This window comes from Solanum stenotomum, chromosome 1, assembly GCF_019186545.1.
Source record: "Solanum stenotomum isolate F172 chromosome 1, ASM1918654v1, whole genome shotgun sequence".
Taxonomy (NCBI): Eukaryota; Viridiplantae; Streptophyta; class Magnoliopsida; order Solanales; family Solanaceae; genus Solanum; species Solanum stenotomum.
Window position 1 is genome coordinate 67,081,952 of NC_064282.1, and position 18,656 is coordinate 67,100,607.

General features: G+C 36.3%; 2 protein-coding genes across 3 annotated transcripts; one reads left to right on the forward strand and one right to left on the reverse strand.

Annotated features, from left to right (window-relative positions):
- Positions 1-5,789: 5,789 nt before the first annotated feature.
- Positions 5,790-13,514, forward strand: LOC125845920 (putative pentatricopeptide repeat-containing protein At2g02150). Of its 2 annotated transcripts, none has more exons than XM_049525409.1 (3): positions 5,790-8,254; positions 9,429-9,480; positions 12,975-13,514. In XM_049525409.1, the coding sequence occupies exon 1, from the start codon at positions 5,867-5,869 to the stop codon at positions 8,150-8,152; it is 2,286 nt and encodes a 761-aa protein (XP_049381366.1). In that variant the 5' UTR covers positions 5,790-5,866; the 3' UTR covers positions 8,153-8,254; positions 9,429-9,480; positions 12,975-13,514. The 2 variants fall into 2 exon arrangements, with proteins under 2 accessions (XP_049381366.1, XP_049381371.1); XM_049525414.1 differs by having other exon boundaries at positions 12,994-13,514.
- Positions 13,515-14,459: 945 nt separating this feature from the next.
- LOC125855574 (B3 domain-containing transcription factor VRN1-like) lies at positions 14,460-16,655 on the reverse strand. Its single transcript, XM_049535313.1, has 4 exons — positions 16,542-16,655; positions 15,404-15,893; positions 14,880-15,046; positions 14,460-14,774 (listed from the first exon to the last, which is right to left on the reverse strand). Exons 1-4 carry the CDS (start codon positions 16,653-16,655, stop codon positions 14,460-14,462), a joined length of 1,086 nt encoding a protein of 361 aa, XP_049391270.1.
- Positions 16,656-18,656: the final 2,001 nt, after the last annotated feature.

Sequence of the window (18,656 nt, forward strand, 5' to 3'; positions counted from 1 at the left end):
TAAAAATCTGGAAATTTCCACCTCTGCCACGTGTCGTCACGTGGCTCTGCCACGTCACCGCCGCGTCAAAATTTTACAACCCTCCAAACTTAAATTTCGATGTTTCGGACTCGTTCGGAGTCGGAAAAATACAAACCTTATATGGAATCTGATTGGAAATGATATTTCGGACTCAATGGTGAAGGCGGAATTTCCATTTGGAGCTCGCTTCGACGAAAAGTGGGTCCCACACCCAGTATCATTTGAGCCAGATTCCACAATTGCTATCTAAAGTCTCGGGAAGTGAACAAAGGGTCGTTCTAGACCAAAATCGATCTTCCGAAGCTAACCTAGCTGTCAGAATTTTCATCTGAGCACGTCTTCCAAGAAGGTTGACCAAAGTCAACTTTTCAAGTTATAAAAATCTCCAAAACAGGAGAACGGGCCTAAAACCCAAACGAACGACCAGGCGACCGAACAGTCAGTGCCAGCAAGTCATAAATGACTTGGGGTCGCTACAGGAACGCTCTAAACGATGAAATGAATTCTTTAATTTAAAAATGACCTGGAGGGTCATTACATTAGGTCAATCACATCTTGGAAGGCAACTATAGCAACAATCCATCAAGCATAACTCATGTAAGACAACACTCATTAGGCAACCTTTAGTCATACTTGTGCAATGTATGAATGGCATCCCATACTACCACTCATACTAAGTACTTCTTTAGGTCATCATACCCATGTTCATTAATTAGAGACTAGCCCATTTTGAAAGCATGGAAACTCTATGAGACACTTTACTAAGTCTATCTTAGTTCCTTCTTGTTTTGAACCCTAAGAGATACTATACTAGGTACATATTAGTTCATCATGTTGGAACTCTAGTAGATGCTACATTAAGCATAATCTTAGTTCACCTTTAGGTCCTCATTCTAATGCTTCTTGGGTTGGAACCTAGTTCCTCTCTTTAGACCTTAGAACACTATGAGGTACTACCTTAGGCACATCTAAGTTCATTATTAGGTTGAACCCTATTAGATACTTCTTTTAGCATGTCTAGGTTCATTATTAACATGGACCCTATGAGATACTACCTTAAGTATGTCTAAGTCCATTTATACTTAGGAACACTATGAGGTACTTTACTAAGCCTATCTTAGTTCCTTATTACTTTGAACCCTAGGATATACTACATTAAGTACATCTTAGTTCATCAAGAATGAACTCTAGGAAATGTTACTTAAAGCATAATCTTAGTTCACTAAGGTTGAACGCTAAGAGATGTTTCCACAAGCATAATCTTAGTTCATTTAGTTTGATCTCTAGGAGATGCACCTTCAAGCACAATCTTAGACCATTACTTGTATTGGACTCTAGGAGATGCTACTTTATGCATAATCTTAGCCAATGAGGTTTGAACTCAAGGAGATGCTACATTGAGCACAATCTTAGTTCATTACCAATCTTGTTTAATTGGGATATAGCCGTAACCGACATAAGAACATATGAACTATCACATGATCTCTCATGGTGTTACCCACACCATCAAGGGTTGGTCCACTTGCCTAAGGTAGGACCGGTTTGTTAGCTTAGTCGGATCCACTAGCTAACTTTCCTATGGGGAACGTAGTTATGGGATACGGAGATTGCTACTAGAAACCCAAAACTTCACTAGGTGAAGGCTTCCATCTCATGAGACACACTTTGGGAAATCCGGATTATTCTAGGTGAGAGATCCCATGTTGGAAGCCCAAACTCAACTAGGTGGGAACTTCCATCTCATTTCAATATCCACTCAGTGCTAGGCCTAAATCCCATAATATAATCATTAAGTCTCTACTTTGACTCAAGTTTATGGAAAGATATCCTTGACAACCAATCCATGTTAATACCTCTTTTAGACCATGTGTGAGCAACTATCACCATCCATGACCTAGGTATAAAGGCCCTATAGCCTTAGGTTAAATTAGGTAAGAGAAGCCCTTCAACCCTAGAACCATTACTATGTGAGAAGTCTTTCATGTTAAGTTCATCTTCTTGCCTAACACCATGTCTAGAGTTCTACATTAGACAAGGATATCATCATGACTTAAGTGATTCTATCATTTCCTACCATCTACGATTCAAAAGGTGAATTAGGTAGGTAAAGATCTTTCATCACAATTCTATTCATTGGCCTTGTATTCACATGTAGATTTTACTCTCAAAGCCTTAGCATCTATAGTTAATCATATTAGCTTCACTCTAAAGCCCTAGTGATCAACATTCACAACTATGAGTCTTCATTCTCAATAACTCTACATCATAGAAACATATTATCAACCTAGATTACAAGGCATTCAATCACTTTCTTCATTACTAGGTGATTCTAGCCACAATTCATCCTAAAGGTTCAATGCCAACTTTACAATTCAAGATCAATCATGTAGTGTAGAGTCTAGTTCAATTCATGTCTAGGTATTCCTAATCTTGATCAATTACTACACATGACATTGGTTTAAGAACATCGCTTATGAACCTTCAATTTCACCTCTAATGGCATAAACCCACAAGATATCACATTCATCATATATACTAGGGTTTACCATAGAAATCACATGAATTCATCATAATATCATAATTCAATGCTAATATAATCATAGTTAGGTATTATCCACTAGATTGGAATCATACCTAAACCCTACCCACAATGTAGAAGGAAACCCTAGCTAGATTGGGTTTTTGACTTCACAATTGGGGGAAAACCTAGGGGGCTCTATGGATGGAAGAACCCATAGATGATTAAGCTAACATACCTTAAATCAAAGCCCTAATCAATCTTCCATCAATGGAGGAAAGTCTTCTCTTCTCTTCTCTTCTCTTCTCTTCTCTTCTCTTCTCTTCTTCTTCTTCTCCTTCTTCACTTCTAGAGAGAGAATTATTTGGAGAGAATTTGGGGTCTTAGATGAATGAGTTAAATGATTTAGTTTAGGGGTATATTAGGTATTTATAGGTGGTTAAATAACTAACTAACCAACCTCCCTTAACCCCTAACTAATTATTAATTAACCCCTAAGTCCCCAAACTAAAACTAAAATCTTAAAAACTGTTTGGACCTACGGAACCACCACCCACGGACCGTGGGTGGGTTGACGAGCCGTATTGGTTGGCTCGTGGTTCCTTAATGGAACTAGGGAAATCAGTGGAGGTCAAGCCTCGACCCATGACCCCCACCAACGGGGCGTGGGTCCACCCACCGCTCGTGGGTGCCCATCCGTGGACCAAGTTGTTTTTGATAGCTTTTGGGTTGTTTTAAGGATCCTCCTCAAGGACCCCTTGGGTGGTCCTTGGGGGGTCGTACCTTGACGCCCTAACCCTAAAACCCCTATTCTAAGTACGAGAATCATTTTACGTGTTTTAACCCTCATAAGAAACTCAAAACTCCCATACAAGGCTCTAGAACTCTCTAGTTCACTCACTAGTTTCCGGGGCATTACAATATAGATATATACTCAACTGAATGTAAAGAAATAAAGAAGTGAAATCATTAAAACTTTTTTTAAAGAAAATACTTACTCATCTCTGAACTCAACATATTAAGTGATATAATAAAAATACATTTTTAACTCTATTTGGAAGATTCTCTAACCGACAACTATAACTATGAGCTACGTGATGATACAACGTCTCGCCCACTCTGCCAGAAATGTCTTATACCTTGCCGGGGTATAGAACACCTCAACTAAGTGGATCCACTAAGCTCTGTCCGAAGGCACTAAGTATTCATCTAAAAAGTATGACCCTTTACCCATGTTTGCATACATGATTTATGAGGATTTTGAGTTGTCTGAACTCATCCCCATATCGGTGCTCAATACTACTCCTAATAATATACTCATGCTCAAATGTATCAAACATACTCTCTCTATTTTGAGGTAATTACTCAAAATAACCTCTTAAAAAAGGTAATACTCTGAAGTATCTCTGAACTCATAAACTCATTTAAAAATAAATGTTCCTCATTCTCAATGTAAAAGTATTAGTTCCCTTAAAATTTACTCAAAATGTCTCTTTAAACTTTCCTTGAAATTCCTCTTTACTTTCTCAGAAAATCAATTGAAGATAATTGTTCGATTAAAAGATTCTCAACAATAACTCAAGGAATACTCAAATAATATGGTTCATGCTGAAATATAGACATGAACGAATCAACTCAATAGAAGCTCTTGGACTTTTCTCTTAAAATTAAAACATGTGATTAGGATATGCATGGATTTTCAAAGGTAAACGGAAATTATAGGAGCTACTACAAAGAAAGGAAACGTGACACAACTTAAAGGAACATGCAGCGGATGAAACAAAGAAAAGAATGAGCTCAACAAACCTTGGCGTACTACTGGCGCCAGGCCTCGGTGCTCTGTTGGCACACCGCCCTAGGGCCTGAACTGCTGAAGGCCAGCCTTGGCGCGCCGCCCTAGGCTCTTCCCCCAACAATTCAACAAATTTTCAAGCTTAAAAGACCCCAAATTAGTTTAGAGTTGGGAAATTTCTCCTAAACTCTTCTTGATTCTCAACCCAAAACCAAACACAAGACTTCATACAATTCCTTTGGAAAACATCACTTTACCAAATCAATAGGGTTCATGTGATACCAAGCATGAACAACACCATAAGATTCACAAAACAACAGAATCAAAACCTCAATTGTTAAAGAATCAAATTCAATATCAAGAACTACGAATGGATCTTTTAGATGTAACGATTCTTGACTAAATTGAGATGTAGGGCGTGAGGACGAACAAGTCCAACACTTTGAGAAGCCTTACATACCTGGAAAGAACAAAGGTTATTGGAGAAAATCAATGGAATTTTGAAGAACGCTTGAAACTTAGTTTTTTCTCCTCTTGGAACCTTGCTCTAATTTCTCTAAGTGTTAAAGAACGTGAAAATATGGTTTAACGTTATTTCAAACCTTAATTGGGTGAAGAAAAATGTGGCTAGGCTTAGAAAGGATGGGAAAAGACCAAACTGCCCCTCTAAAGACGATTGAAGTGCCTTAAAAGAGAGGCTTCACCAAAACAAGCATAACTTTTACTCCAAACTCGAAATTAAGCAAACTTGGCGGTGTTGGAAAGAGGACTCAAAGACCTTTAATTTTATAGGTCATGGGTCACCTAATTCTTTATGTGCTAAGAAATATGATCGTTTGAAGTTGAGTCAAGTAAAATCTCATATTGAAACTCAATCGGTAAGAAAGCTTTCAACTCAACTTTGTGGTAGGGGATTCTAGTGATCTTAATTCATATCCAAAATCGTTCTCACACTAAATAATTGATCTTAACACCTAAGAACAAGTAAGAATCACTCGGTACGATCTTATTAACAAATGAAGAATGATTCGAGTCTTAACTTAGAAATTTTCAAAATGTTACAAAGAGGCATGTTATTTAAGTAGAGAATGACGGGTTTTTTTTGTAACTCATTAGATATAATTAGAATAGTAAATATGATTGAATTTTTATTTAGTTAAGAAAATATTTAATGAAAAAATTAAGAAAAAAATCTCAAAAAAATAAGAAAAAAGATAAATATGAATGGAGCCTGGCACATTACCGTGTCTATGTTTCTCCTTTATGTAGTTATAGATATAGATATAAATGTGTAATTTTAATTTAATTAATTCATGTAAAAAAAAATTGTATTATAAACTATTTGTAATAATCTTTTGCATTATTAAGCATTGAATAAATAATTCCATGTGAACCAAATGAATTAGCTTAAAATGTCTACTTATTAATGTTAGATTAGCAATAACGCCTGGAGTGGTGTATTTTGGCATCTCCTTGCTTAAACCCTAAAACTCACCACTACCATGGCTATACAGGGCTGTGCCGGAGAGCAATGAATGGAGTCAATTACTGAAGCTATTTTGTTCTACTTCGCCATGTTAATTTTTGTTCGGGGCCTATTAGGTATCACATTCAGAAAATCTGACCGTGTAAGCCATTTCTCACCTGCTACATTTACTCCATTCCCGCAAAACTTGTTCTTCTTTGTCAACAACTTTCTTTGCTTATTCAGATACCCATTTTCCACAAATACTAGTAATACTTTTTTGAATGCTAATTCCATTAAGAATATCATACGGGAAGAGAAATGGGAAGATGATATTAGGATTGCAAGACTTTTTGATACCGCTTTAGCTCCTATTTGGGTCTCCGAAATTCTATTGGCATTGAAACAAGACCCAAGGTTAGTGTTGAGGTTTTTCAAGTGGGCAAAAACACAGACTGATTTTTATCATACTGCAGAGGGTTATTGTATTGTAGCTCACATTTTGTTCTATTCTAGAATGTATAGTGATACATATGATGTTCTAAAAGAACTGGTTACCTTGAGTAATGATAAAAAGGTATTGCCTTGTTCTGATGTACTTGATGTTCTTTGGTCAACAAGGAATGCTTGTAAGCCAGGGTATGGGGTGTTTGATGCATTATTTAGTGTACTAATTGAGTTGGGGTTGCTTAAGGAGGCTAGTGAGTGCTTTTTAAGGATGAGAAGTTTTAGAGTTCTTCCCAAAGCACGATCTTGCAATTATCTTTTGCACAGATTCTCTAAGTTAGGTGATAAGAACTCATCATTGAAGTTCTTTGATGATATGATTGAGTCTGGAATTGTTCCAACAGTGTATACCTACAATATAATGATTGACTATTTATGTAAGGATGGGGATTTGAATGCAGCAAAAAGGTTATTTGCTCAGATGAAGGATATAGGCATTGATCCAGATATTGTTACATACAATTCTCTCATTGATGGAATTGGTAAGCATGGGGAGCTTGAGGAGATGGTTTCTATCTACAAAGAAATGAAGAAATTTAAATGTCTTCCTGATGTAGTAACATACAATACATTGATCAATTGTTTCTGTCGATCTGGAAGGATGGCAGTAGCATTTGAGTATCTGCATGAGATGAAGAGAAGTGGCTTGAAGCCCAATGTGATTACCTATAGCATATTTATTGATGTTTTCGCCAAAGAAGGAATGTTACAAGGAGCTATCAAGTTCTTTGTAGACATGAGGCGGGTTGGTCTTGCTCCTAATGAATTTGCTTATACTTCGTTGATTGATGCTCATTTTAAAGTTAGTAAAGTTGATGAAGCGTTGAAGCTTGTTAAAGAGATGCTAGAGGTAGGAGTTAAGTTAAATGTCGTAACCTATGCGACATTGGTCGATGGCCTTTGTAATGCGGGGAGTATCAAGGAAGCTGAAGAAGTTTTTAGGGTCATGTTGAAGGATGGGATTGTCCCAAATTTAGAAGTCTATACTGCTCTTATCCATGGGTATATCAAATCAAAAAGGCTAGTGGATGCTTTGAATATTTTGGAACAAATGAAAGAAAATAATATCAGACCAGACACATTACTCTATGGAATAGTTTTATGGAGTTTTTGCTCTGGCGAGAATTTGAAAGAAGCCAAAGTTTTATTTGATAAAATGAAGGGACTTGGGATAGAGGGAAACTATGTCATATACACAATACTTGCTGACGCTTACTTTAAGGCTGGAAAATCTTTAGAAGCACAGGCTCTGCTAAATGAAATGCAGGAAAGAGGTATTTCCCCTACAGTTGTGACGTATTCTGCATTAATTGATGGCTTGTGTCGGCTGGGATTTGTCCAGGAAGCAATGGACCATTTCCATTCTATGCCAAAAATGGGTTTGCAGCCTAATGTTGTGGCTTATACAGCTCTAATTCATGGCCTCTGTAGAAATAAATGTCTAGAGGCTGCGGAAAAGATGTTCAATGAAATGCTTGGAAAAGGTATACATCCAGATAAAATAGTTTATACATCCTTGATAGATGGAAATCTAAAGCAGGGAAATATTCAAGATGCTTTAGATTTACGAAGGAGAATGACCGGTAGTGGTTTGGAGCTTGACCTTCATGCCTACACTGCTTTGATTTGTGGGCTTTCAAAAAATGGCCAGGTGCCTCAGGCGAGAAGTTTTTTTGATGAGATGATTGAGAAGGGTGTTAAACCTGATGAGGTTGTATTTTCATGTCTTATAAGAAAATATCAAGAGATTGGTAATCTGGAAGAAGTTCTTGCATTGCAAAATGAAATGATGAAAAGAGGCCTTACGACAGTTACAAGTGACGTTGCAGTTCATAATATGCAAACCTGAGTAATTGTATTTTGGTTGTCTGGTTACATCATTGACAGAAGAGGTCACGATTATACTCAGTGTGCTCTCCTATATCTAATTCAACCCCATCTCAATACTGAGGTAAGTTTCAGTTCATTCATGTATTCATTTGTGCTTACAAGTTGACTAACTGTAGTAAATAGAAAAACATAGGTAACATGCTCAGTGTTCTGTACAGATTATGTTTTTTTTTGTAAACTTGCACTTGAAATAGTGCTGAAACCCTGATAGATTTCGTTTCCTACTTGCACAATTCATAGGAACCTTTTGTGTATGTCCGGGAACTTTTTTGATACTGTTCACAGCACCAGTTTAGTGCTGCTACATCAGTAAAATGCCTTTTTAAGTAAATGGTGGTATAGGACTCCCTTGTCTAGTTTCCTTTAGGCTTCAAAAAAGGACGCATGGTGTACAACTAAATGGAAGATTTTACTTTCCATACACAATGACTTATCCATTTGTAGCCAAAATCCATTCTTCCAAAAGAGTAACATGACCAAAGACCTTGATTTCCATTCACACAATTCATGTAGTTCTCCTTTCCTGATCTTGAGTCGACCATCTTGTTTGCTATAAGGGATGCATCTAGAATGTCTCCCAAGTCCCAATAAAAGCGTCCTGGGATGTGGAGATGAGCTTGTCAGTCACCAGTTCCAACTTTCCATCTAGCTCCTTTGGCTATTATTTTATAACTCTCTCCACCACCATTTTTCAATAGTATGAGCACAATAAAGGAAGATTAAATTTTTCCCCAAAATTATTGTATGTGTCAGATTTATTACTGAAAATGAGGGTTATCCACTCTACTAGAAGAATGTGTTTCGAGGCATACCAGTTATAAGTTAAATTATCCATGAAGTTTAGTTTGTGAGGGGTCTTATAATTGGGGAAGTCAAATCAGTGGTGATTCATAATAAGTTAAAGATAAGTTGCCCGAGACTGAAATGTGAGCCTTTTGTTTATCCTCTCTTCTTTTTATATTTGTTCCTGGAACTAGACTGTATTCTCTGTATGACTTGTCCTTTGTCTACTAATTAATCAATATCATCCTTTCAATTCTGTTTATTTGTGCTTGGTTCCACATCAAACAAAACATCTATAGTAATTGTTTCATATAAACAAAAATTGTGAGCTAGATACTCCTACCAAGAATAAGTATTCTAGGCACGATCCTAGTTGAGGTATGAAACGACCCTCTGGTTCTTTTGTGTTCCTTAGGTGATATCGCTTAATTTTGCCGTGATCCTTACTGCAGGGTATTGGGTTGTCTCCTAGGTTTGAGCCTGCCCAGAAACAGAGGAAAGGCGGTAAGTTCATAATTGTGCTTAATTTTTGGTTGGAAATGTTGCATTATGGTTTGATTTTCTTATTTTGTTTTGGAAAGAAAATGGTTACAGATCATTCTAAATATCAAAAGAAAAAGAGTAATTGACGCTTGTGGTTTTTGTAATTTGTAGACTACTTTTGTGTGGCAATGGAATAGGCTAATCAACCACTCTTAGTTTTAGAAACTATGCGAGTTATCCCCTTGTCGAGTTTCTCGTTTACCCACAACGAAGGAGACGCTCCCACCATGCAAGCAACCATGGGTCATAACGCACTCTTCGCACAACAAGTCCACATTGAAGTTGACTTATTTGCTTAGCCAATTGTCGGGTATTTTATTTCTTAGCATTTTCACAGACTTGTTTCAAAATTTCAATATATACACAAAGCAGGGGTACTTCTGTGTTGTTGGCAATTGGCAAAAGGTTGGCAACAAGTGATTCATCATGCCCAACATGAGCCGATCGCTTTTTAGGAATGGTTTATAGGTACCAAATTTCCAAAAATGGATAGAAAAATGGGTCCATATAAATGATCAAGACCTCGCAAACAACAATGCTCCTTCCCTTTTATTTTGCTCTAGGGGCCATCTTTTGTCATATCTCTTACCTATGGTTCAAGAAAGGGATTTGCTAGAATGATTGCAACGAGAAACACCAACACCACTACTTAAAGGTGGAAATGGAGTGGACGGAGGATGACGGAGCAATCAAGCCTTAGACGATTTTCCCTTTTAGCGACATGGTGGTGAGCTGCTTCAAGCGAAAAGCGGAAGTGAATTCCGAACTTTCTTGAGGAAGCCATGGATATAATCCAGTGGCAGTTTTTGAGTTTGAGATGAACTCACCAAGTGGATATGTTTGTAGGTCGCAGTATTATCTAGTGCTTTGTCTACAATTGAATCAATCTTTTACCTTNCTTTATCTTCTGGATATTGTTCTGTTTTCCTTCAAAGCATCTTTGATTCCTTTCCTTCCAAATTGTCCACCAAATGCAAGCTGGGACAATCCTCCATCTCTTCTCATTTTTTCCTGCATTTCCAACATTGTAGGACTTCTATAATACTCCCAGGCTTTGTCCACTTAATCTTCCTCTTTTGGATAAACATCTGCCACAATTGATCAGTCCATTTGCAGTGTAAAAAGAGATGGTTGACTGTCTCCACCTGTTCTTCACATAGATAGCAACTAGAGCGTAGATTGGGTTTCCTCTTGTTTAAGTTCTCATGTGTCAAGACTGTCTGCTTTGCCAAGAGCCATGTGAAATAATTCACCTTGTAGGGAATTTCTATTCTCCAGATCATCCTCCAGGGCCATCCTGCATGCTACTCCTCCATAGACCTGAGTTCTCTGTATGCTGATTTTACAGTGAACTCTCCCCCTCTCTCCCCCTTCCATACTAGTCTATCTTCCTCTCCTGTCAGATTGGTAGCCATTTGCATTGTATCATGAAATCTTGCTATGGTTGTCATCTCCCAATCATTTAGTCCCCTTCTTAGAACCAGGTTCCACCCTTGTCCTGTCCATAACTCTGCCACTGTTGCTTCTTGTCCTTGGCTCAGACTATGTAGTACAGGGAAGGCATGTTTGAGTGCTTCCTGTCCACACCAAATGTCATTCCAAAAAGCTACTTTTTCTCCATTGCCCACATTGCAACTTGTTCTCTCTTTGACCAGCTGCCTTAGGTTCCTGATAGACCTCCATACACTACAATTGTAAGGGTTGGTGACCACCTCTGTCATCCATTTATCCTCCATGCCATATTTTTCTATTATTACTTCCTTCCATAGAGATACTTCTGGTGAGACAAATTTCCACAACCATTTCATCATCAAACTCTTGTTTTGGGTTTTCAGCTCTCTGATATTGAGTCCACCCCCTCTCTTACTTACCAGCAGTTCCTCCCATTTGACCAAATGGTACTTTCTCTTATCTTCACTTCCCTGCCATAAGAAGTTCCTCCTAATCGCATCCAACCTCTTGGTTACCTTGGCTGGTATAGGGAATAATGACATCATGTACGAGGGAACGGCATCCAGGACACTGTTAACTAGAGTTAGTCTGCCACCTGACGATAAATATTGACACTTCCAGTTTGCAAGCTTCCTTTCACATTTCTCAATTACTCCACTCCATATTTCTTTTGACTTGCTCTTAGACCCCAAAGGCATTCCCAAGTAGGTTGTTGGTAATTCACCCACTTTCCCTCCTAGTGTATTGGCTAGGTCTTCAATATTTATCACTGTGTTGACTGGATAGATGAAACTCTTGCTCCAGTTTATGTGCAGACCTGAAACAGCCTCAAAAATATTGAAGATGACCCTCAAAATCAGCATCTGCTCCTCTACTGCATCACAAAAAACTAGAGTGTCATCTGCATATTGTAGATGAGTAATCTCTAGATTATTTCTTGTATTATTTCCCACTTGGAAACCTCTGATCCAGCCCTTTACTTTTGCTGTCTGAAATAGGTTGTTTAGTCCTTCCATGGCCAAGATAAAGAGAAAAGGGGATAAGGGGTCCCCTTGTCTCAGACCTCTGTATGACGAGAAGAAGCCACATGGGCTTCTATTGATCAGAATAGAGAATTTCACTGAGCTTATGCACTGTCTAATCCATTTTAGCCATTTTGTTCCAAATCCCATCCGTTGTAACAGATTCATCAAAAAGTTCCAATTCAAATGATCATATGCCTTCTGGATATCCAGTTTACATAGGATCCCTGGTTTCTTGTCTCTCTCTCTGGAATCTACACTTTCATTGGCTATCAATACTGCATCCATGATCTGCCAACTGTAACAGAATCAACAGGGCATATTCTGATTTTGTTTTTGGTTTTAAGTTTGTCAATGGGAAAATGGATTTGGTGATGGTGAATTTGGCTGAAACAAAATTGATGGTTAAAGGCTAGAGGATTATGGGAATGAAAGTAGGGAGATATCTACCATGACTGCTAAGATTTGCTCTAGTAAGAAATTCAACCAAGAAAAGGCAATGGGAAAAAAGGGGTTTCACTAGAAATTTTTTGAAAATCTAGCTAGGTAGGACCTTCATTCTGAATTTTTTTTTACATCTTATTTTATGACATGTTGTGTCAAGATCGTGAGTGGTCCGAGTGGTGTATGTCTAAAGAGTGGTCTTAGATCATCCAAGCATGTTCCCAAAGATGATTTTCTGCTGCCAAACATTGACTGAATGTTATCACTTCAGTCTTATTTGATTGTGTGGCTGACTGCACATTAATCTTAGCATCCACATATTTGTGATGCTCATCTTGTCAATGTGTTGGAATTTAGCAGAAACATTGATTGTCTTATAGAACTTATGTTTCAACTTGGTAGGCACCCTCCTATCACATAACACCCCCGGTAGCATTTTTTTCATATCAGTCATTCAATTTTGAGGGAATAATTCACTTGTATTCCTGCTAGCACTATAAAAGCTTTGGTCTTAACGCTATTACTACTACTGTGCAGCCTTTTCTCTGGTTTGTAGAGTCGAGTTTCTCGTTTACCCACAACGAAGGAGACGCTCCCACCATGCAAGCAACCATGGGTCATAACGCACTCTTCGCACAACAAGTCCACATTGAAGTTGACTTATTTGCTTAGCCAATTGTCGGGTATTTTATTTCTTAGCATTTTCACAGACTTGTTTCAAAATTTCAATATATACACAAAGCAGGGGTACTTCTGTGTTGTTGGCAATTGGCAAAAGGTTGGCAACAAGTGATTCATCATGCCCAACATGAGCCGATCGCTTTTTAGGAATGGTTTATAGGTACCAAATTTCCAAAAATGGATAGAAAAATGGGTCCATATAAATGATCAAGACCTCGCAAACAACAATGCTCCTTCCCTTTTATTTTGCTCTAGGGGCCATCTTTTGTCATATCTCTTACCTATGGTTCAAGAAAGGGATTTGCTAGAATGATTGCAACGAGAAACACCAACACCACTACTTAAAGGTGGAAATGGAGTGGACGGAGGATGACGGAGCAATCAAGCCTTAGACGATTTTCCCTTTTAGCGACATGGTTGTGAGCTGCTTCAAGCGAAAAGCGGAAGTGAATTCCGAACTTTCTTGAGGAAGCCATGGATATAATCCAGTGGCAGTTTTTGAGTTTGAGATGAACTCACCAAGTGGATATGTTTGTAGGTCGCAGTATTATCTAGTGCTTTGTCTACAATTGAATCAATCTTTTACCTTAACTTGTGTTGTTTTTAGATGAAGCAGAAGAAATTGTGATGTACAGTCATATCAGGTCTTAAATATTCATGGGAGTATATCAAAGTACAATTGTATATAATATCTGCGGAAAGAGAAAGTACCAAAAAATGTGGTATCTGATGTGAGAGATGTGGCAGGTCTATGCCCTTTCTATATATCGATACTAGTTCTGGACATGTGCTATGCATGTGTGTATATTATACGTCTAAGTTATTACAGGTTGCATTAGCATCAAGTTATTAGTACCCAAAAAGATATACTTGATGCATCTGTATGACAGCCAAATAACTAACTACATGGGAAAGTATGATTAACAATTGTAATGTTGAAAAATAACCAAAAGAAATCACATCTGCCTTCGTGAGCTTACGAAAATTTGAACTTCACACAACTTTAGCAGAGAATCAGAGTTGGTGACAAATTTCAACCTAAATCTGTTCATATTTGTAGGCAATAAGCATTGAGGTAATGCAAAGTAACTAAAGATGACAGACAACCTCCTCTAACACGAAACATTCCAATATATTAAACTGTGAGGTAATACGCTTTCAAGCCTTAGTTCTAACCTTTTGTGTGCTTCTACCAGTCAATCCATAAGAATTGCTCTAATCATCAAAATAGCATGAAGTTTATATACTATACAATAAAGTCACATTTTTTATACATTAAAGTAGTAAAGTCACAACTTCAAAACAGAGATGCATGATGATATTATGTATACCCCTATGAGCTTATATCTTCAACATTTTCACGGCAGCCAAGTGATTATCAACATCAACAATATCAATATCGTGCATAAGTGTGCTCCCAGCTGCACGAAATATTATGACATCTACAAAGAGCTGTCCCTTGAGCACTTCAAATACACAAACATCTCCAACTTTTAACTTATTTTCTAACACGAATGCCTTCCAACCAGAACCAACTTTAGCATTTGCTGTTCCGATAGTGCATTTGACAGACCAAGATCCACTTCCTGGAACACGAAGCACTAGATTGCCATCGTTCTCAAGGAAATACTTCCTAGCAAACTTCGACGCTATGGACTGCCAAAGGAGATGACTAAGTAAATTGATTTTGACGATAGTGCAATGGAATAAAAAAATATCAGAGCACTGCAAAGTCCATAAAGATTACAGCTTGTAGCTTACCAGATTGAATGGAGCAGCGACATATGATGGTTGCATAAAAACTATAATGAACGGATTCTTAGATTTAAAAGTTTTTGCTTGTTGATATGCTGTAGTGCTCTCTTTATCCATTACCGTCTTGTTCTGATCGTAAACACTCTTGGATTCTTGCTTGTGAATCCTGCAGTCTTCAATAAAATTATTATATTAACACTAGATGAATTTAAGTTATATACAACAACAATGTAAGTTTCTTTTCACCATTTCTACGAAGCTACTTATTACTAGTAGTACTTACCCATAAAGATTTACGACCTAATAAGTGACTTGATTGTGTAATTAGTTTTACAATATCGGTGCACAGAACTTTAAAACTCATAGTACTAAATTATCCAAGTTTGATTTTCATTCAGGTCATAGCCAAAAAGAACCTCACTTTGGCCCTCTCTTGTGTTTTACAATATCGGTGCACAGAACTTAAAACTCATAGTACTAAATTATCCAAGTTTGATTTTCATTCAGGTCATAGCCAAAAAGAACCTCACTTTGGCCCTCTCTTGTGAAAGAAGGTGAAGCTACATCATCTTCGTGCCTTTTCCTTTTGCTGAACTGTCCATCGCCTAGGTTTTCAACAGAATGATCAATCATATCAGGAACTTTTTCTTTCAATTTGTGGTTTCTTGGAATATCTTCTAGGATATCAACAGAATAATTCGACTCGGACAGGTCAGTTTCTGGTGCATGGTGTGTTTCATGGCAATGGAAAGTGCGTAAACTATATGGATATTCAATTTCTGCTGCACTCAAATCAAATATAGTGACATTAAAATGTGAACGAGCATTGTATCCGAACATCAAAAAGTGACCACAGCTTATCGAATAATAGTCACAGAAATCCTGCCATCCTTTGGTAAGCCAAATTTGACCTTGAGAATGTTGCACTTCAACCTCCCATACTTGTCCACTGGGAACCTCAAGATACACAGGGTTTAAAATGTTGTTGCAACATCTTTTGACAAAGCCTTTCGGAATCCTCTGCATGTGTGCAAATGAAATCTTGATTCAGTTTCATAAATCTCAGAATCAAAGACAGTAATATACATATAGTACCAATTAATCCTAAGAAAAGCCTGCAAAATACATTCTCTGTTTTTTTTCCATAACTAACTACTAAAATAAAAGGTATGCCCACAAGCCAACTAGAACCTATGTTTCTCAGATTCTTCAAAATGCACAACTTTTGGAGCATCTGACAAGCACTCATCAACATTTTTAAAGAGTCCGAGCGAGCAACATAAAGTACAAGTAGAAACACAGATACAAACTCATTGTCCTATTTCAGTAGATCTATGCAACATATGTTCGAAAATGAAATAATGGGATTCCATTCATCAACAATGTAATTATTCATAAACTTGATCATTTATACTGTTAGTGAAGCTTTTCCCCCCTTAATGTAACCATATACTTGACTCTTTCATTAAAATTTACACCTAAAATAGCCCCTTAATTCCTACAACTCATACAAAACTATAAGCCTAAATTTATCATCAATCTTCATTATGTTTTAACTATACACACCACTATATATCTAATTTGGTTTCAATAGAAACACACATGGTGGAATTAAGAAACAGAAATCAAAAGAAGAAGAAAAAAAGGAGAGAAATTAATTGTACATACCAGACGGATGCTTTCGTCTTGGAACAATATTATCTTGTAGAATTTTGGTTGCACAACATTATTGTTTTTAGTAGAAGAAGAATTCCCAAGGCAAAATCCTTCACTAAGAGCCATGTTTGCTTTTCTAAATCCACCTGCAGAATGATTTTATTTAGTACTATAATATGGTAGATGTAAAATTGCTGGCTATTGCATTAAAGGGGAGGTCTAAGAGTCCGTTTGGATTGACTTAAAAAAAGTAACTTTTTAAAGTGCTGGAACTTATTTTTAAAATAAGTAGTTATGTATTTGAATAAAAGTGCTGCAGTTAAAAAAAAAGTTGTTGATGTGTTTGGCAAATAAGTGTTGGTAAACACTTTTTTTTATCAAAATGTCTGAAATACCCTTTAAGCTATTAACATGGTAAAAAGTTGATTAATTTAAGGTTTTTATACTTAAAAAAAATTAAAACAAAATTANTATGGTAGATGTAAAATTGCTCGCTATTGCATTAAAGGGGAGGTCTAAGAATACCAAAACATAAATATGACCATTTTGATGTTCAATACAGTGTTTTTTTTGGTCAGATAATAGTGTTGTTATCAATCAAATCTTATAAAAATAAATTTAATACTCCCTCCGTCCCTTTTTAGTTGTCCACTTTAGAAATGACACACAGATTAAGGCAACAATGATTAGCACAGTGAAGTTACAATTTTACCCTTATGACAACTTGTCACTTCAAAATTACAACCACTTCTTTGAATTCAAGTGAAATAAATTGGAGGGAAACAACATACACTTTTATAATTTTCAAGAAGTACAAATAAGGGTATAATAGGAAAAAATTTATTGTCTTTTCTTGATTTGTCAAAATGGACAACTAAATAGGGACAACCAAAAAAGAAAATATGGACAACTAAATAGGGACGGAGGGAGTACTAGTATTTGTAAAGTGCAATATTTTCAAATCAAATCCATCACTCAATCTGATTGATTAACTCAAGAATTGAGGAGGCAAGTAAATAGTTACTTTTAAGTGTTTTTTTGGCTTTTCTGAATTCCTAACATGTTCGCACAGCCTAAAAATTATATATTTGTTCGTTTCAAAGTATTTGTTTGATTATAATTGGGGTAAGAGTCTGAAAAATACCTTAACTTTGATTGGATTTGTTGTTGTAATACTAAACTTTCATAAGGACCTATTAACTCCCTAATTATTTAATACCGTATTTTTTACCCCCTGAACTATTTAATAGTGTATTTTAAAGGTATATATGTGCCCACGTGGACACATTACTATTTATAATTTTGCATTATTTTTTATATCCACGTGGACAAATATATATGTTTAAAATACGGTATTAAATAGTCTAGGAAAGTAATTGGTCCTTATGAAAGTTTAGTATCGCAACAACAAATCCGACCAAAGATGGAGTATTTTTCAAACCCTTGTCCCATTATAATTTGATATGAAATTTAAGATTTTTTTTTATTTTATAGTTTTAAATTAAAGATATATAGAATGTATCAAAAATACGTTTTAATTTTTTTTTGTCTTAAACATGTCATATTGAAAGTTAAAATTAGAGGATTGCCAAACAGAAAACGTCCTTTTTCTAATGAATTAAAAAGAAAGTAAGACAAACAAATTAAAACGGAGAAAGTTTTATCCATGAACAATCGCCATATATAAGAATTGAAGTATTTACTTTTTTTGTTATTGGAATAACCATTAATTTTATTTTAAAATCAACGCTTGATTATAAAATTTCTAAATTTAGTTTGGGCTGACATTTTAAGCGTTCACTTCTCTTCTTTCCAAAAGTATAATCAAACAAAACTCTATTTTCAACTCTAACTTTATAAATTTTAAATAAAGTAAGAAAATTCAAAATCTCATCACCAATAAACGCCTTCTAATACTTGATGACTAAAGAACGACGATCCTTTATATTTAGAGGTCACTTGATTGATGGATAAAGTTATGGAGGAAGCATAATTTTTTTTATTATAATAGAAAAAATTAAAAGTTGGATTATTTAGTATATACTTCCTCCGTCTACTTTTAATTGTCATGTTGTGATTTTCGAAAGTTAATTTGACTAATTTTTAAAGGAAAATTAGATTATATTA

Coding starts and splice junctions, on each gene's coding strand:
- LOC125845920 (XM_049525409.1), top strand. CDS start 5,867: ATGGAGTCAATTACTGAAGCTATTTTGTTCTACTTCGCCATGTTAATT.
- LOC125855574 (XM_049535313.1), bottom strand. CDS start 16,655: ATGGCTCTTAGTGAAGGATTTTGCCTTGGGAATTCTTCTTCTACTAAA. Junction 15,894..16,541: donor AAGACGAAAGCATCCGTCTG/GTATGTACAATT, acceptor GCACACATGCAG/AGGATTCCGAAAGGCTTTGT. Junction 14,775..14,879: donor TCGCTGCTCCATTCAATCTG/GTAAGCTACAAG, acceptor CTCCTTTGGCAG/TCCATAGCGTCGAAGTTTGC.